Genomic DNA, 20,261 nt, shown 5'->3' with positions numbered 1-20,261 from the left:
AAGGTCTCAAGACACAAGTAGAGAAAAGCAAAAGATGGGAGTGCCAGAGGAAACAGCTTTAAGAACATAGCTCCGGGTGCTATGTGGCTTAGAGAGGAAGAGGCTTGACCAGCCAGAGAGACTGGTGAGGGGGACACTTGACTTAACTGAATTTCTCAAGAGGACCAAGGGGTCAGACCCGGAGAGACTCAGGGCCAGAGTCCTGGCTCCTTGTCCAGGGCACCTCTGATGGAAAAGGAAGGGAAGCAGAGATTAACCCTGTGGGGGCTGAGGGGAGGCGGAAGGCGGTGGCTTCTCCCTGGGACTCCCTGATCTGAGCAATTGCTTGGCATGATTTCCCAGCACCCTGGAAAATGAAAAGGCTTCTCCTGTTGAGGTGACCTACTGAGAGACAGACACAAAGTGTGGCCCTGCTTGTGTCACGGGGCTGCTTTGAGGACCCGGTGTCACGTACATAATTATGTGAATTACGTATTCATATACAATATATATAGTACGGCAAACGGCCTCTATAAATTGTAAGGTGTCTTGTGAATGTTCTCTTGGCTGTTTATTCCACGCTGACCGGCACCTCTTTGCCAAGGCCCTGTTCTAGGATCCCCAGCAGAGGCAGAAATCCAGACCCAGCCCTTGCAGAAAAGAGGAAAATGCGAGATGACACCATTTAAGCTCTGCAAGTTAGCGTGGTTTCCAATTTCCACTTCTCTTACAGGGAGTCTTCAGTCATCTGAAGCAGTCGGCCAGGTCTGGAATGCGGGTTCTCCAAGCTGCACACCCTGGAATCTTCAGTAACTGGACAGTGTGAGCCGAGGCAGGGGCGGCTACAGATGAGACGAAACTTGGGAGACCCGACAACTAAGTGTCAGGCCAGCCCTTGGGAGGACCCTCTTCATGGAGACCTGACGTCTCTGAGGCAACTGGGGATCTGTGAGTGTGGGGTGGTAATTAACATTAAGGAACGTGTCCATTTCAAGTGAGCTTATGATGGCATTGTGGCTATTGTTTTAAAAAAGAGGAAGAGAGGAAGGAAGGAAGTCCTCATTAGACATACACTTCTCTACTTGCAAGGATTTACGGAGGGAAAAAATTATTGGATTTGCTTCTTTAAAACACTTAAAAAGAAAATGTAGAAAAAGGGGTAGTTCCCCGGTGGTCTAGTGATTAGAACTCAGTGCTTTTACTGCCATGGACCAGGATCAATCACTGGTCGGGGAACTGGGATCCCACAAGTTGCATGGGGCAGTCAAAAATAAATAAATAAAAACATGTAGAAGGGTGACAGATGAAAAGGAATGAGCATTGGCTACCCTGTCATACCCTGTCATGTGGGTGGTGGCTGGCCATCCTGTGCCATTGGTACATGGACTTCTGGGCTAGCCGGGCGAGGGCGGCAGAGCTGAGCTGGAGCAGTTGGGAGCTACACAGTGGGGAATGGTGGGGCACAGATATCCCCAGGCAGGGCCTGGGACTGCTTTCTGTCCCCTTGATACCACAACTGCCTGTGATACCTCCTCTGTCCTGTGACGGAGGAGCCTGCAGACAGCCCAGCTCGTCCCTGGACACTTGTTCCTGGGCCCAGATGCCCCCAGTTTGTGTATGTGCTTATGTGTGTGTGTGTGTGTACATTGATATTATATACATATACATGCATACATCCTACATAATATACACATTATATCTGTGATATATTAATCATATATCATATATTACATATTATGATTATGTAATATGTGAATTATGTATTCATATACAATATGTAATAGTGTTAGTCACTCAGTCATGTCCAACACTCTGCAAGCCCATGGACTGTAGCCCACTGGGCTCCTCTGTCCGTGGGATCCTCCAGGCAAGAATACTGGAGTGCGTAGTCATTTCCTTCTCCAGGGCATCTTCCCAACCCAGGGATCAAACCCAGGTCTCCTGCACTGCAGGCAGATTCTTTACCATCTGAGCTACAGGGAAGCTGTACATATATCCATCAAGCCCTTGCTATATGTATTTTCTTATACAAGACTTAGAAAAGCTGTCTAAGGTAGCAATGATCACATCCACTTAACAAATGAAAAAATTAAGGCTCAGAGAAGTTAAGTAATTTGTGCAAAGCCAAATATAAGGATAGCAATATACCTCACATCCCTCCCAATCAGATTTTGTGGGGAAATCAGTGAATTGCTGTGCATAGAAAGTACTTAGACTGGTGCCTGACACAGAGGAAATGCTAAATAAGGGTTTGTCTTTCTGACTGCAGTTACTCCACCGCCTGCCACACCCTGCAGAGGGTGGAGGAAAGCAAAGACATCTGAACCAGGGGAAAAGAAATGATCTGATTATTTGCCTTGCAAAGTAAGTCACCCTCGGGTTTCTTCACCAGCCAGGCCATTGGGCTTGACAAACCGACTGTAGGACTGCAGAGGCAGCTACAGCAGAGCAAGCAACATTCTCAAAAGCCTCCAAGTCCAGGACTCCTGGTCACTCAGCCCCTGCACATAGAATGCTCAGCTTCTAGAGGAGGCCAGAGGAAAAGCCCCCTCAGCTCAAGCCCCACCGGCAGCTCGGTGGACGCTGGCCCTCCAGCCCTCTGCTTCTCAGGCCCCTCATCCCACATCAACCTCTGCAGAGCCTTCCCCCACTGAAACTTCATCTCACAAGATTCCCACTCCTGCCTGGTCTGCACATCCCAGCTCCCTCCTAGGAGAGCCTCCCCTGTAGGCCACCTAGGGAGTCCTCACCCAGTCCTGTTACCGTAGCAGGGACCTCTCCAGCCTCACCCTGGGGCTCCCAACCAGAAGAGAGGCTTATCCCCCTGGAGTTGGTGTGAGAACGGAGGGTCAGCCTGGCTTTCTTGTTGGCTTCAGGGTGCAGACTCGCCTCCATTCTTCATCACCTCACACCTGGCTTCTGACAGCACAATGTGGTGACTGCTAAGAGAGATGGGAATTCTGCCCCTCCACTACTGTGACCTTCCTCATTGGCTTCTTATCACCACAGTAAGTAAGATGAAAAGCACAGGGGTGCAGTCAGGAAAGGGAGGAGAAGCGAAGGTGAGCGTGCTGCTTTGCCCCCAGTTCAGAGATGTCTGGGCGTGGGGGTGCGGGCGGGGGTGGAGTGGGACCCCATGTGCTCCTCTGACCTTCGGCTGTGGGTTCCTGGCCTTGGGTCACACAGGATGCCCATGCATAGGCCTCAGGGTGCTCCCAGAGGTACCCCTACTGTCTTGGAACCGAGGATGTTAAAAAAGTCTACACTTGCTTTCTCCTACATCCAGAACAAACAGGCCTCCTAGGTCCCATGGCCAAGACCTGCCCTGGACCGAGCTAGTGTAGACTCTGAGTGATCCACTTTTTGGCAGCCACCACCATCACGGTCACACACTCCACTGACCCAGGGACCCACATCTCCAGATTTCCGAGCCTGGGATTGGGAGGAGTGGCTCTGCCCACACACCAACCTCATGCAAATCTCCCCGAAACCTGAAGACCAACTGCAGAGGAGCTTCATTAATTTTTCACCGGATTCATCTACTGGAGGCAGAGCAGAGCTGAGCCAAAGCCCTATCACAAGCGCCTCTGCCGGCGGCCCACCAAGGGTTAACCCATTAGCCCACATCCTGGTGAGCTCACCCGGCTGGAGCCAGCCCTGCGCTGGGATTCGCTGCATGCAGCTCCTGGAGGGGCCAGGGAGGCTTCTTCCCGGGGCTGGGGTGCAGGACTTGAGCAGGAACTCACTGCCCACTTGCTCCTGGCGCCAGTTGTGTGCGATCCCCAGGTCTCCCCCATCTTCCCTGAGGGGCGTTGAGCACAGTAAGTAAGGAGGCCACTGGCCCTCTGCCCCTCCCTCCACTTCCCTGGAGGAAGGAGCCGGTTTTAACTTTGCTTCAGAGCGCCTTGAGTCTGTGAGCCGGAGGTGGGAGGCAGATGCGCACAGCCGGCTAGGGGGAGGCGGGCTGGCTGCGCCCGGGGAGAGAGGAGAGGGGTGGGCTGCCCACCCTGCGCTGCACCTGGGGAAGGAGAAGCTGGGTGCAGGCGGTTGCCTCTGCCCTGTAGTAGGGCAACCAGCCTTCACCCTCCACAGCCGTGGGTGGGGACCACCCTCCCGAGCTGACAGATGAGCCAAACAGCCTGACTTCGAACTGCAAGGCGTCCTCGGGTCCCGGAGGGCACAGACGGACCTCAGAACTAGACCTAGGCATCCCCATCAGACCTCAGCGTCTGCCAGCCCATCCCTCCCAGCTGCAGGTGTGGCAGGCGCCCAGGGCAGGTGCGGGCAGGGGCTGGGCAGGCTCCGTGTCGGGAAGGGGAAAGCAGGCTGGCCCATATAAACACGGACAAAACGTGCAAGGGAGACGTGTGCCTTGGGGACCACACACCCAGGGAAAAGCAGACATTACCACCTGAGCTGTTTTTCCACCTTGTTACTGGGCAGGGCCTGGGCTCCAGCTGCATGGAATGAAGAGTGAGGTGAGTGGCCCTGTCTAGATGGAGCTGGAGAACTTCCCTTCCCAGAATCCCTGGGAGCAGGTGACAGACAGGTGGCCCTGCCCCGGGGACAGCAGCAGCGGATTCAGAAACCTTATCAGTTCAAGCACTAGGGCACCACTCACCTCATCGGGAACAGGGTCGCCAATGGAATGTCTGGTCGGGGGGTGGCCAGCGGCCAGCAGTGACAGCTGGGTGGGGGTGCTGTGGGGACCCCAGTGGGAGAGGCTAGACCCTCCACATCTAGGGAATTCCAAACAGAAACTCACACTTGCGTCTTTCTCAGGAATCCTCTTATCTCTGTCACTTGTGTTTTGCAACCTGCCCTCCCCTCTTGTCCCACAAGAGGACCCTTCCCTCTGGGCCACCTCCTGGCTGGGAGACATGAGCCCTGTCTCCCCTGCTCTCAGTCCCTGCAATTCCCAGAATAGTCCAGGCTCCTCTCAGGGATGAGAAGCGTGAGAAAGGACTGATAACTCCAGCCCCAAGCACAATGGGGCCTCCTACCATATCGGGGTTGCAGATATATTGACAAGGATGCCAGCTACTTTTGAATTTCTCACAAACAACAAATGCATTTCGGTGTAAGGATGTCCCAGGTCACCTTTGGAACATTCTTATAAGTAAAAGCATCTGTTGCTTATCTGAAATGCAAATTTAACTGGGCATTTTGACATTTTATTGGCCAAAGCAGGCAATCTATTAATACTGACAGTGTTAAGTGAAGGGGAAGGGCAGGCTTCTTCCTTGAGCAAACACAGTAGCGTATAAGGACCATGAGTTGGGTTTAGGCAGCTCTGAGCCTCGGTTTCCTTATCTGTAAAATGGGAATGATAGTAACAGTACCACCCTCACAGAGCTGGGGCTTCCCTAGTGACTCAGTGGTAAAGAACCCACCTGCCAATGCAGGAGACTTGGGTTCAATCCCTGGGTCAGGAAGATCCTCTGGAGAAGGAAATGGCAACCCACTCCAGTATTCTTGCCTGGAGAGTTCTATGAACAGAGGAGCTTGTTGGGCTACAGTCCATGGGGTCGAAAAGAGTCAGACAAGACTGAGTGACTAACACGTTCACTTTCACTTTTCCAGTGTTCTTGCTTGGGAAATCCCATGGACAGGGGAGCCTGGTTAGCTGCAGTCCATGGGGTCACAAAAGAGTCGGGCATGACTTAGTGACTAAACAACAATAACATCATGGAGCTATTAAGAGATGCTCCAGGTGAAGAAAGTGCAGGTACCAGGCATTTTTTGCTCTACTGGGATGATGGCGGTGGGGGTTGGGGAGGGCTTTGTGGCCACTGTCACAGGCCTCTTGTTGTTCTGCTACTTGCAGCTCAAGGCCCCAGGCTCTAGCCCGCACATCCTCAGCAGTTTCACCCAGGAGTGTCAGCCTAATGCCTCCCCCAAAGCAGCCACCCTGTGATTCTGTTCATGGCCCATGCCCCCATTGCACTCTTCACTCACCGCTCCCCTAGTTTGAAAAGGAAACCAAAAGCTCAAAACCTTCCCAACGGGGAGCAGGATAGACTGGAACCCAGGCTCTGGAGCCAAACAGGCTCCACGACTCCCATTTCTAGCCTGGTTCTCTATGAACCTGCTGAGTAACTTTGGGCAAATCACCTAACCTCTCTGATCCTCAGTTTCCTCACCTGCAAAATGGGATAATAATTGTCCCAGAATCAGTGACTTGTCAGGAGAGGGAAATGACGCACTGCCGAAAAGGCACTCAGCCCAATCCTCAGCCCCTGGTAAGAGTCGGAGAAATGACAGTTGTTATTGTATGAAGTGTCGACCCTCCCCTGATGCACCAGGTCCTGCTTCTGTTAGGAGAAGCCACTGGGGCACCCTGCAGACTTCAGGGAGGCCAGCCAGCAGAAAGCACCCAGTCTTGACGAGAGGTCTGTCCATCAGAGACCAAGGAGGGAGGGGAACAGTCAGAGGGTGCCCTGCTCCTCACAGCTGCCTCTCCTGCCCCCAAGTTAGCCAGTCCCATCCTTCTACCCCCTGTAAGAGCAAAAGGAATGGGTGATGGATGGGGAGGCACGGCAATGGAGACTTGACCCTGCGATGCTCTATCTTCCCGTCGCAGTTCCGCTGCTTAGTGAGTCATTTAACATGTGACTGGTGATCCCCAAGCCCCAGCCAGGTACTGAGCTACCTGCTGGAGGGCACGGGAAGCCAAGGAAGCCCCAGGCCCAGCCCTGCAAGGACTCGGGGAGCGACTGGAGAACATCCAGCCCTGTAAGAACTGACATGCCTCTGGTCACCTCCAGGGTGGTGACCGGCTTATTTCACTTTTAACTGCCGTCCGTTCAGTGGTGCATTTCTGACACCCAAGAATCTACTGGAGGGAAAACTATATGGTCCTTACTATCCTGGACACTCGCAACCCACCCAACCATTGGGGAATGAACCTATGAATGCGTGAGAAAGAGCCAGAAAGTTCCTGCCTTCTCTCCCCTCTCGTTGGAGACATCACTTTACCTTGTTCGTCAGAAATGTTGCTGAGCCAGGAAATGTGGACACCCAAAGCTCCTCTTTGGAGAGGGACGTGGTTTGAGTTGTGTCTGTGGCTCCGCGTCTAGAGTTTGGTGTGGTGTCAGGGAGCACCATGGGGCAACCTGGGGAACACAAGGTCAAAGGGCAAACGCTGAAGAGATATTCATAGGCAGGGTCTCCAAATACCTGATCCATTACAAATACCCCACAAATAAGGAGATGCGCTCTAACAACACTAGAGACAGTCCCTTCTGGACACTAGTTCTGCCAGCCAAAGCCTGTCTTCGCTCTGTCCAGGGCCTCCTGGCTCTGTGAAAGAGTTTTCCTTCAAGAAAGTGAAAGTGAAGTCGCTCAGTTGTGTCCGACTCTTTGTGACCCCATGGACTGTAGCCTGCCAGGCTCCTCCATCCACGGGATTTTCCAGGCAAGAGTAATGGAGTGGGTTGCCATTTCCTTCTCCAGAGGACCTTCCCGACCCAGGGATCGAACTTGGGTCTCCCGCACTGCAGGCAGACGCTTTACCGTCTGAGCATGTCTCCAGAGATGAGGTGAAAACAGTAAAATTCTTGTTCTCTCTCTCCCTCCATCTCTCAACTCCACCTCTGCCTCCATCGTCCTCTCTCACCTCTGCCTCCGTCTGTCATCATCTCCATCCCCATCTCCACTCCCATCTCCATCCCTACCTCCATCTTCTGTCCCCAAATCCCAGTCTCTCAAAGATGTACCTTCTCTTTCTCTCAGGATCTCCTCTTTCTCAGAATCAGCACAGAGGGTTCCTGTAAGAGCCAGGTGACACTCTCACCTCAGAGATTTCCTTCTCTGTCCTATTCTGGGGTCACTTTGCCCCTGCCCACACCCCCACTTTCCTTCCCTGGGGTAGCGCGCTTCCTGCCCACACCTCTACCCTGGATCCCGACTTCCATCATAGGACTTCAACCATTATCAACACTCTGCTGTTCTTGGTTTAACCACACTTTCACCTGCTCCCCAGACTGACCCACTCAACGATTATTACTACGACTTGTACAGTTCTTTTTCACCGAGTATAATTTAAACACATTGCAATGCACAAATCTCAGTGTACCACATTGACAAATGGATCCTCTATGTAACCCACACTGACATAAAGAGATGGAACATTTCCATTGGCCCCAGAAAGTCCCAGTTATTTCCTCCCCACCCCTACAACCACTGTTTTGAGATCTGTCAACTTAGATTAGTCCTTAGAAAGTTCTAGTAAATCATATAAGTGGAAACATACTATATGTGCTCATTCATGTCTGACTTCTTTCACCCACCACATCGATGGGACTCATCCAAGTTGTGTGTGTATCCAAAGTTGGTTCCTTTTTATTGTTGAATAGTATTTTGTATTGGAGAAGGCAATGGCAAGCCACTCTAGTACTCTTGCCTGGAAAATCCCATGGATGGAGGAGCCTGGTGGGCTGCAGTCCGTGGGGTCGCTAAGGGTAGGACACGACTGAGTGACTTCACTTGCACACATTAGAGAAGGAAATGGCAACCCACTCCAGTGTTCTTGCCTGGAGAATCCCAGGGATGGGGGAGCCTGGCGGGCTGCCGTCTATGGGGTCGCACAGAGTCGGACATGACTGAAGTGACTTAGCAGCAGCAGCAGCAGCAGTATTTTGTATACTTGTGAACATACAACGAGTGTTCATCTTTTCTGCTGTCGTGGATATCGGGGTTGTTTTCTGGATTAGAGCTACTGTGAACAAAGCTGCTATGGATATTCTTAAACAAGTCTTGGTGCACATAGGTTTCCATTTATCTTGGAGTGGAATTGCTGGCTCAAAGGGAAGGTGGATGCTTCACTTTGTAAGAGACTATTTGACCTGTTCCAAAGGCTGTCCAATTTTACGTTCCCACCAGCAGTGTACAAGAGCCCTGGCTGTTCCCCACTCTCAAAGCATTTGTGTTGTGAGATGTTTAAAATTCAGCCACTCTAGTGAGTGACTGTATCTCCTTGTGGTTTTAATTTGCATTTCATCTTTCATTTAATTTGCAGGTCAATCTCAAGGTTTTTTTTTCATGGATTTCTTCTTCGTCTGTCTTCCTCTGTAATGGATCTGATCAAATCTTTTGCCCATTTTTCAAATTGTGCTGTTTGTGTTGATATTAATCCCACGTGGTAGTTCTTCACATATTCCAGATACAAACCTTTTGACGATACATATTTTGCTAAAATTTTCTCCCAGTCCATAGCTTGCCTATTCATTTTCTTCCGGTAGCTTTTAATGAGCAGGAGTTTTAAATTATGATGAAATCTAATTTATTGATTTTTTTTTCTTTCTTGGTTATTGCCATCTCTGTCCTAAGAAATCTTCCAGCCTCCAGGTCACAAAGATAGCCTCCTATTTTTTTCTCCTAAGAACCTTATGGTTTTCACTTTTGTGTTCAGGTTTTGCCCATGATCCATCACAAATTCATTTTTTGTTGATGGCATGAGGTGGAGACAAGTTTCATTTTTTTCCATATGAATATTCAGTTATTCCAGCACCACTGGTTGCAATGACTTCCCTTTCCCCCGTGGAATAGTTTTGGTGTATTTGCAAAAGTAGTTGTCTGCAGTTACTGTTAGGCTTGTGGGGTTGGTTACTAGGAATCATGGTGTGACTTCCTGCAAGTCTGACTTCCAGAGAGAGGGTTGGCTTCCTGGGCTGGTGACTTCTCAGGTTGGTTCCTCAGGCTGGTTGCTGCAAGTTGTGGGTCAGAGTTCTGCTTTTATTCGTGTCTGGCTGTTGTCCATCTGTACACTCAGTGTCTCATCTATTACAGACATTCGCAAACATGTTTATAGCAGGATAAACAACTTAAGTAAGACAGTAAGATAATCAGCTTCCATATATCCATTTTCCATAAAAAGATTTTATAACCTTTAACATTTTGTCATATCTGATATGGAAGTTCATGTTTTCATGTCTATCACGCCGTCGAGACATTTCATCCCCGGATGAGGTTTCAAGATGTAACTCCATACTCATTAAGATGCTTTCTTCTGTGTCCACAGTATCGTCATTGTACCGAATACAAATTTTTTTTTTTAGACACGCTGCAGGGCTTGTGGGATCTTAGTTCCCCAACCAGGGATCAAACCCAGGCCCACAGCAGTGAAAGCACCAAGTCCTAACCACCGGACTGCCAGGAAAGCCCCCAAATACACATTTTAAATCCTTAGTGGCATTTAACATCCAAACCAAAGTCAAACTTCCCTAAAACTATCCCAAAATGTACCGGTTGGTCTCTTCTAGTCAGAATCCAAAAAAGGAACATATTGTATTTAGTTATATTTTTAAAATTTTCCTTATTGAAATATTTTACTGATCTTTTTTTTTTTTTAATCCCTCTCCCCCTTTCCCCTTTGGTAACCATAAGTTTGTTTTCTATGTCTATGGGTCAGTGTCTGTTTTGTATTTAAGTTCATTTCTATCATTTTTTTAGATTCCACATACAAACAATATGATATTTTCTTTCTCTGTCTGGCTTACTTCACTTAGTATGATCGTCTCTAGGTCCATGCCATTTTACCGATCTTTAACACGCGCACATGAAAGTAGTCATGTCACAGTAAACAGCCCATGTAACCAGCTATGGCCAGATAGAGAGTTGGACCATGATGGCACTCCAGAAGTTTCCATCTAGTCCCCCTTCCGGTCACCATCCCAACTGAAGGTAACCACTATGCGGCACTGATCATCTTACACATTTTTGAATCTTACGTAAATGGGAGATAGCATCCAGCTTCTCTTGCTCAAGTTTGGGGTCCTGCACAGACAGACGTAGGGTTCATTCTCTTCTCCTCACGCTCTGGAGCCCCAGGCCGGTGTTCCCTCCTGGCGCCAGCCTGCAGCCTGACCTTCCCTAGTTCTGTGCAACAAATATTGATACATCTCCACACAATACACCTGCCTCCTGACACTCAGAAGTGGCCTCCAAGGGAAAAAGACCTCCATCTCCCTTCTCAAATTGCTCCCCTAGGGGCTGAGCCAACATGCAAATCCATGGATAGTCCTGGAGGCCCGCACCCCAGACCTTCCTTCCACTGACTCCTCCCAGCCCAGCCCCTTGGGGCTTTCAGTCCTCATCCAACTCGGCCCACCTTCCCAGTAAATTTACTGCTGTGTACAGAAATCTCTCCCATCCTGCTCACAAAAAGGGATATTAGTAAATGCTGTTTGAGAGGGGCCTGAGGTGCCCCAACAGGAAACACGAAGGAAAAGGAAGAACGGGAAGCACCAGGAGGGGGCCTGGAAGGGATGCCGAGGACCGGGGCCGTAACCCACTGCGTCACACAGCTGGAAAGTGGCTGAGTCTGAAAAGAAGAGGCCATTTCGTAAATTACAGATTTCATTTGTTCTTTTAAAGGACATCATTGTTCCCTGATTTAAATAATAAGAAGAGTTGATTAAAGTGTTAGTCGCTTAGTCGTGGCTAAGTCTTTGCGACCCCATGGACTGTAGCCCACCAGGCTTCTCTGTCCGGGGAACTCTCCAGGCAGGAATACTGGAGTAGGTTGCCATTCCCTTCTCCAGGGGATCTTCCCGACCCAAGGATTGAATCCAGGTCTCCTGCATTGCAGAGAGATTCTTTACCATCTGAGCCACCAGGGAAGCCCATTTATCTCTCACATGGAAAAAAAAAAAAAACAAACAGCTTGAGAGGCTTCTTATTTTTATAGATCTCATCTGCTTTTCCTTTTGACTTTCAGCACTGAGAGCCAGGCTGGAGACGGATGCTGAGAACAGGAAGGGTGTGAGGAGTCCTCGCCCTTGCTTCTAACCATTGCCAGTACCAGGAGCCCAGGCCGTAGGAGCGGTGACCATGGAGGCCCTCCCCAAAGCCCTGGAGGTCGAAGAGAAGTCTCCCGAGTCCAAGGACCTTCTGCCCAGCCAGACAGCCAGCTCCCTGTGCATCAGCTCCAGAAGCGAGTCCGTCTGGGCCACCACCCCCCGGAGTAATTGGGAAATCTACCGCAAACCCATCATTATCATGTCCGTGGGTGGTGCCATCCTCCTCTTCGGTGTGGTCATCACCTGCTTGGCCTACACCCTGAACCTGGGCGAAATGAGCCTCAAGGTCCTGAAGATGGTGGGGCCTGCCTTCCTGTCTCTGGGACTCATGATGCTGGTGTGTGGGTTGGTCTGGGTGCCCATCATTAAGAAGAAACAGAAGCAGAGACAGAAGTCAGTGTTCTTCCAGAACCTCAAGTCCTTCTTCCTGAACCGCTGATGGCAACCTTGCCCTCTGTCCGCCCCACCACCCCGACACCTTGCCCAGGAGAAGGTGTGATGGCCAAAGTCCAACCTCTCTGGTCCCTTGGGTGGTGGAGTCTGCCATAAAACTGATGTAGGCAAACCCTCTTCTGGGCCCCATGGGAAAAAGCAAGCTCAGGGCTACGCCCTCCGTGTGCTGGGAGGCACCGCTGGATGATCTCATTTAGTCTCCGTTATGTCCTACGCTTCCCCCAGATCCTGGCTGCAGCCGTTGCCTTCCATGGCTGTTACCTCGGCCTGTGCATCCAGGTGTCTCTCATCTAATGAATGCACTCTGCCAAGCGCTATGCATGTTGGGAAATTCCTTGAGATGGACTATCGCCCAAGAAGAACCTCCTGCTTATACTTCTGAGTGCCTGAACTGGATTCTGCATTTGCTTCCTTCCAGAACCCAGACTGACCAGCAGAGGCCTTTGCAGAGAGGAGGGAAGTCCTGACCACTGGGCTTACCCACCCCAGCTCTCTCTGTGGGTGAGTTGCTAGCTTGCATTTCAAGAGATCAGATAAGTCACAAGTACTAAACATTCCAAAGAGTGAGAAGTGAAGGGTGACTGGGAAGAAACACTTTCCAAGAAGGCACATTCTCCCCTGGAAATGGCTCTGGGAGTTAGAGAAGCAATTTAACCTTCAGTTATACAGTATTTACACCAGAGGTGGTGGCATGCACTAGGGGGTATCACAGTCTCCCCTTGACTTTCTAACTCCTTCTCTGTGACTACTCTTCCATCTGAACTGGACACTTAGCCAAGGACAAGCGCATGTTGCCCTAACTTCCTTCTCCCCCAACCCCGGCCTCAACCCCAGGATTCTGGAACAGCTGGGTGGAGAGCCGCTGCAGAGGGCTGTTGTAAGCGTTTGCTCTGCTTCATCCCTATCGAGAACCACAACCCAGAGATTCAACTCCACAACTGAGTGTCTGGAGGTTTCCAGAGACGGCTTTTACTTCAGCAAGTCCCGAATTCTGCTCTCCCAGCCCCCACCCACCCACACGCAGACATTCAGCGAGGGCTTAGCTCGGGGCCAGGCCCTGAGACGGAGCAAGCTAGACAGCCGGTCCCTGCATTCATCTTCCACATGAAGAGAAAGACGCGGCCAGGCCAACAGGCGGCCGGACACCTGGTGCTGAGTCCTTTCTGGGGCTGTGAGGGTGGGGGCAGGAACATGGCGGCAGGGGAGGGGAGCAGTCTGGTCTAGCTGGAGGTTGTGCAGCCAACAGAACCAAAGGGAAGAGGAGGACTGGCACAGGCAGGAGGGGAAAGCATTTGGCGGGAACAGTGTGTGCAGAGCTGGGGGCGAGGAGCAGGATAAGCTTAGGAAGCCATGGAGCAAGTTCCCAAATCTGGAATGGTCACTGAGCCCCTCCCTTGGCCTGCTCCTCGCCCCGCCACCTGCTTCCCCAAGTGCCTTACTGCAGCTTCTCCTCGAAGCCCTCCTGGGTCTGTGGCAGAGACTGGGTGGGGGCTCCCCGGGGCTAACCACGCAGAAATCACCCATGAGGATAGTGTTCCCCAAACCAGGGGCTTCCTGCAGCGCCCAGAGGTGGCCAGACCAGGAGGGTGCCTGTGAGGAAGCCGGACTCCCACAGGCCTGTGGCCCAGTGGACGGCATCCAATCACCAGGGAAGGGTCACCTCAGCCTTCTGCCCCCGCCTCCGCCTCTGCCCTGGACTGTGTCACTATGGCAACCTCTCTCTCTAATAGGCCTCCAGGTGTCTCCCTCCTTATGGGGGTGGTTCCAGATGCAGAGGCAGGACACCACCTTGTTCGCTCTGCATCATGGGAAATTCTGTGAAGGCAGGTACCTGTGACATGGGGACACCCCCTGCCCCGCCCACCCAAGGAGCCAGAGTTGAGGGAGTTTCAGCCAGCATGACCATGTTTCTCATTCAAACAGCATGGTCACCTGGCCCCTGCACACAGGCAGTCAGGCCCTGTCATGGGGTGTCGCCAGTCACTACGTCACTCTCTGTGGTTCCAGCACCTCATGTGGCTTACGGATGGTTTCTGACATGAAAGCAGATTCCATAATGGCCCTACCCTGTCACTGCCAGAGTCCTCTATCCTTTCCCACCTGGGAGCAAGCAGGGAGGACTCCTGGCTGGTTCGATGGTCATCCACATGTCCCAAGTCTCATTTCCTCCCCTTACAAGCTTGTCATCTGGGCACTGCCGTGGAACGGGGGCCAGGTGATGTTGCTACCACCTGTTATCTTGGCAGAGGGCAGTTTGGGGACCACAAGACTCTAGAAGGCATCCCAGGTCTGGACTGACCTTGAAGGCTCCCGCAGTCTTGCCCACATTCCCTGCTCCTTAAGCTAGTTTCTCAGTAAGAAGAATGAGGAAAGATTCCAAGCATCGTTCACCACCCCCCTCCTCTGGGCTTCCCTATATGACTGTGGACCAAAGGGCATGCCTGGGTCAGGCTGAGGGGCTTTTGCCAAAGACCGTTGCCACATGGAAGTCTGAGGAATGCATGTGCCTGGTCAGATGCCATGTTTCTGGCAAAGAAAAATTCCCCACCATGCCTCCTTCCATGCCATGGATGCATCTGTGCGTCTGGTTACTGGATTGTATTATCCCAGCCATGGCTTTTCTGTCTGGGAGAATTCCATTTCATCTAAGCGCTGAAGGAACTGATGGGATGTTAAACTGTATCCTGTTTGACAGTGTCCACTGTGTTTCATCCTGCTCCATCAGGAATTGCAGACTCTCCTACTAAATCATTCCTCTAAAATGCCCCCCACCCTACCTCATCACCACACGCCCTTCTCGGCAATGTGCTGTCTGGGAGAAACAGGACTGTGTGGGTTTCATGCCTGGTTCTTCGGGGGGCCCTGTAGGAGCTGATGACCCTACTCTGAGATGCGGACAGAGCAGACAGAACAGAAGCTCCTGCTTCCCTCCTTGCAAGCCTGGTCTTGAGAGATGGAAAAAGAACCTTCCTGAATGAATCAGTGGTCCAGGGGAAGAGACTGGACTGCCTGGCACCATGTCTTATAGGAAATACAAATAACATCTCATTTAAGCCACTATTTTTGGGGTCCATTACTTGCAGTCAAATAAAATTCCTATTTACACACAGGTGACAAGACTGGGGATAGAGTTCTTTTCTTCCTCTAAGCCTCTACATTCTTTCCTTCCACTACTTGATGAGACCCGGAAGTGATGTATTTAGAACAAAGACTTTCACAAATAAGCTCCAAATCAGTGCAGTGTATCTTTCCTCCAAATCCTTCCAGGATTCACTACATCTCTAAGGAGAGAGACACAGGAGGGGAAAGCCAGAGCAGAAAGACCACAACGGGGCCAGACTTCCTGTCCCCCTGTCTCTGGGGCGCAAGGACCTCCATCAGCCTGGGCATCACGTGGTGGACATGGAAAGACTGGGGTTCGCACAGGACACCTGGCAGCCTCTGTGACCAGTCGGGCTGCCCCACCTACTCTAAGAGCTGAGGCAGGGGTGGGTGGGAGAGGGTGGTCAGTTTACAGAGGGTTCTATAACCTAGAATCATTAATGGGAAGAGACACCTAGACACTCAGTTCTCTTTCTCCCAGTTTTCAACCTCCACATTTGTTAAAATTAAAGTGACCCAAGTTCGACTTCACTTTCACGTATTGGAGAAGGAAATGGCAACCCACTCCTGTGTTCTTGCCTGGAGAATCCCAGGGACAGGGGATCCTGGTGGGCTGCTGTCTATGGGGTCGCACAGTGACTTAGCAAGCAAGCAAGCATGTTTACAAACATAGAGGATTCTGTACTGGTCAGGAGCACAGATTCTAGACACAGCCCACCTGGGCTCATGTCCCATCTGGTCTTGCCTGGTCTTTGACCCTGGACAGCTTACTTCATTTCTGCCTCCATTTTAGTGTGTGTGTGTATGTGTGTGCTCTTTTTTTTTTTTTTAATTTTTTCTATGGAGGTAATATTTATTTAGGGGCTTCTCAGGTGGCTCAGCAGTAAAGAATCCGCCTGCCAATGCAGGAGACACAGGAGATGTGGGTTCAATCCATGGGTCAAGAAAATCCTCCGGAGGAGGAAATCACAACCCACTCCAGTATTCTTGCCTGGAGAATCCCATGGACAGAGGAGCCTGGCAGGTACAGTCCATGGGACTGCAAAGGGTTGAATATGACTTAGTAACTGCACAACAACAAGCATTCCATTGCACATATACCACATTTTCTTTATCCATGCATCCAGTGATGGGCATTCAGGCTGTCTCCATATCTTGGCTATTATAAATAATATCAGGATGAACATGGAGGTGTAGATATCTTTTTGGATTACTGTTTATTTTCATCCATACCCCCCATCTTCACAACTGCAGATGGGGTTAATAAAAGTGCCTGCTTCTTCCTGAAAATTAATTGAGATAATATACATAAGGCTTTTATGTATTAAACCCTAAATATTAGTCATTATTAATGTTAATGGACTACACCAGGCAGTATATTCTCCTGAATGGTTTTACATAAGGAAAGAATGCAGGTCTATACAACTAAGTGTGAGCTGATTGGAAAAAGAGAATTGGGAGGTTGAGGAGTTCACCGTGTACTGTGCTGTCTGGTGAATGGGGGCCTGATGCCACCAGCCAACAGTTTCATTCCGACCTTTTTGACTCCTGCCTCCACTCTGCTCCACAATCCATCCCAATCAACCGTGCATTCGTGCTAAGTCACTTCAGTTATGGGCGAATCTTTGTGACCCCATGGACAGTAGCCCACCAGACTCCTCTGTCCATGGGGATTCTCCAGACAAGAATACCGGAGTGGGTTGCTATGCCCTCCTCCAGTGGGTCTTCCCAACTCAGGGATCTGGCCCATGTCCCTTTAGTGTCCTGCATTGGCAGATGGTTCTTTACCACTAGAGCCACTTCAGTTCAGTTCAGTTCAGTCACTTAGTCATGTCCGACTTTTGAGACCCCATGAACTGCATCACGCCAGGCTTCCCTGTCCATCACCAACTCCTGCAGCTTGCTTAAACTCACGTCCAGCTAGTCAGTGATGCCATCCAACTATCTCATCCTCTGTCTTCCCCTTCTCTTCCCACCTTCAATCTTTCCCAGCATCAGGGTCTTTTCAAATGAGTCGGTTCTTTGCATCAGGTGGCCAAAGGATTGGAATTTCAGCTTCAACATCAATCCTTCCAATGAATATTCAGGACTGATTTTATTTAGGATGGACTGGTTGGATCTCCTTGCAGTCCAAGGGACTCTCAAGAGTCTTCTCCAACACCACAGTTCAAAAGCATCAATTCTTTGGCGCTCAGCTCTTTTTATGGTCCAACTCTCACATCCACACATGACTACTGGAAAAACCATAGCTTTGACTAGACGGACATTTGTTAATAAAGTAATGTCTCTGCTTTTCAATATGCTGTCTAGGTTGGTCATAGCTTTTCTTCCAAGGAGCAAGCATCTTTTAATTTCATGGCTGCAGTCACCATCTCCAGTGATTTTGGAGCCCAAGAAAATAAAGTCTGTCACTGTTTCTATTGTTTCCCTATCTATTTGCCATGAAGTGATGGGACCAGATGCCATTGCATCACCTTAGCACCACTTCAGTTCAGTTCAGTCGCTCAGTCGTGTCCGACTCTCCGCAACCCCATGAATCACAGCACGCCAGGCCTCCCTGTCCATCACCAACTCCCGGAGTTCACTCAAACCCATATCCATAGGAAGCCCTAATCAAAGCCTACAATTTCTATCTGTCAAGGATGGCCATTTGTTTAAGGCCTAGGCAGCTCACTCACTGTCCAGAAAAATCCATGTTTCCCCTTAGAGTGAGGGGTGAAGCAGCTGGCCCATCAGGTCCACACGTCCGGGGACACTTGAGGTCCAGGTGTGACCACATGATAGGCTCACGGGAGCAGAATCGGCATTGACTCTCCTGGGCTGGACCTAATAGGAAGTGGGCCTATTCTCCCAGCTCTGCGGGGAGGAGCCACTGCGTGCCAGGAGCCGGGATCCAAGTCACCAAGGGAAATGGTACAGACTGCTGCGCCTTTGTGTCTCTCCGAAATGTATATGTTGAGGTCCTGGCTCCCCAGGGGATGTTATATGGAGGTAGGGCTTTTGGCAGGTAATGGGGTTCAGATGAGGCTGTGAGGGTGACACCCTCAGGATGGATTAATGACGTCATAAAAACAGGAAGAAACAGGACAGCTGTCTCTCTACACCCACACACCCAGGAAAAGCCACATGAACACATGGTAGGAAGGTGATCATCTGCAAACCAGGAACTCATCTTCCCTGGACCTTGTACTTCTCAGCCTCCAGAACCATGAGAAACACACATCTATTGTATAAACCACCCAGTCAATGATATTTTGTAAGAAAGGCCTGAGCTGGTTATGACCTTAAGGAAAGTGCCATGAAGATCAGAAACACCACACTGAAACTCCCTGCAGGCAGTCGCTACATTTCCCTTGCTCACTTCTAGCTGACTTTGTATGGAAAGGAGTTTCAACAACTCCAGAGAGCTGAGCTCAGCCCCAGCTTAACCCATGGTGGAGAGGCTGCTGGACATGGAGCTGGAGGGTAGAGGCACCCAAGCAGAGGCCAGGGGCTTGGCTCTGGGCCTGACTGGGAGAGGGAGAGGGTCACAGACATCTGAGCCCTGTGCAGCTTCACAAACAGGCTTTGCAGGTAACTGCTCCTGCGGGAGGCGAGAAAAATGGTGACAGAGGATTCTAGCATCAAACCCAGCAGATATCCTGGAGTGATGTCTTTGGATTTACTGAAATCCAAAATGTCATACTGTGGTGCTGGAGAAGACTTTTGAGAATCCCTTGGACTATAAGGAGGTCAAACCAGTCAATCCTAAAGGAGATAAACCTTGAAAATTCATTGGAAGGAACGATGCTGAAGCTGAAACTCCAATATTTTGACCACCTTATGCGAAGAGCCAACTTTTTGGAAAAGAGCATGATTCTGGGAAAGCTTGAAGGCAGGAGGAGCAGGGAACAACAGAGGATGAGATGGCTGGATGACATTACCGACTCAATGGACAAGAGTTTGAACAAACTCTGGGAGACAGTTAAAGAGAGGGAAGCCAGCCATGCTGCAGTCCATTTGGTCGCAAAGGATCAGACACTACTGAGTAACTAAGCAAAAAATGTCAGGAGGCCCTAGGCAACTACCTTTCTTAAGCACGGCTGGTGTGGCCTGAACTCCCGAGGGCGCTCCTTAAAGGTTGTACTCTGCAGAAAGCTGCTGGGGACTTTGCAAGCCCTGACGACAACAGATTCTAGTATTTACCGAGACTGGATTTTCTATCAACTTTGCAAGATCAAAGTTGTACTTAATATTCAAGGTTGGTTTAATTTGATTTTAAACATTAAGCAATGTGACATTTTTCTGTAGACTTGAGTTTGTGGAAACACATTCATATCCACTAAAATTTAGTCCTTTTTTTTTTTTTGGACCAACACCATAGTTTATAGTATAAGCATAATATACTTCCTAGAGAAGGAAATGGCAACCCACTCCAGTACTCTTGCCTGGAGAGTCCCATGGACAGAGAAGCCTGGAAGGCTACAGTCCATGGGGTGGCAAAGAGTCAGACATGACTGAAACAACTGAACAAGCATAATATACCTACTAGATGGCAAACTTAAAGGGCACGAAAAGGAAAACTAGCAGCCCAGTAGACCGTTTCTGCCGTGTGATAAAACTTTAGGGTGTCCTCTGGAAGTGTTTTGCTTCAGAAGGAGCTGTGGGAGCACTAGTTCCTCAGAAACAGGGAGGAAGCAGGAGATGAAAGCTGCAAAGGGACAATGAAGGGATCTGTGCAGAGCTGGGGGAACTCTGGTGAGTCACTCTCAGCTTTCCCAGTAGCTGGGGGTTCCCAGGGGTTACAAAATGAATCCAGTCATAAACAGTGGGTGCTGGGTTACAAGAAAGCAGAGCCGCTCCCCAACTCAAAGGGATGCCCAGGCTAGCGAGAGAGATGGAAAACTCAACAAATTACCTCCATAAATGTACCAGGTGCTATAAAAG

The 20,261-nt window shown here is 50.2% G+C and overlaps 1 protein-coding gene and 1 long non-coding RNA gene across 2 annotated transcripts in view; one reads left to right on the top strand and one right to left on the bottom strand.

The window, feature by feature from the left end:
• The window catches only part of LOC148774699 (uncharacterized), a 97,391-nt gene that overhangs the window by 23,710 nt on the left and 53,420 nt on the right, over positions 1 to 20,261 (bottom strand). The window contains exons 2-3 of the long non-coding RNA XR_016035510.1: positions 6,958 to 7,094; positions 6,123 to 6,218 (exon numbers count right to left, since the gene is read on the bottom strand). This is a non-coding gene — a long non-coding RNA (uncharacterized LOC148774699). The remainder of the gene's footprint in view (positions 1 to 6,122; positions 6,219 to 6,957; positions 7,095 to 20,261) is intronic.
• Positions 11,708 to 13,409, top strand: PIRT (phosphoinositide interacting regulator of transient receptor potential channels). The gene has a single exon (XM_088828460.1). It carries the CDS (start codon positions 11,812 to 11,814, stop codon positions 12,217 to 12,219), a length of 408 nt encoding a protein of 135 aa, XP_088684586.1. The 5' UTR covers positions 11,708 to 11,811; the 3' UTR covers positions 12,220 to 13,409.

Source organism: Moschus berezovskii, chromosome 20 (assembly GCF_049115385.1).
Source record: "Moschus berezovskii isolate FMDL1 chromosome 20, NW_MosBer_1.0, whole genome shotgun sequence".
NCBI lineage: Eukaryota > Metazoa > Chordata > Mammalia > Artiodactyla > Moschidae > Moschus > Moschus berezovskii.
This window is presented reverse-complemented; position numbering and strand designations above follow the sequence as displayed.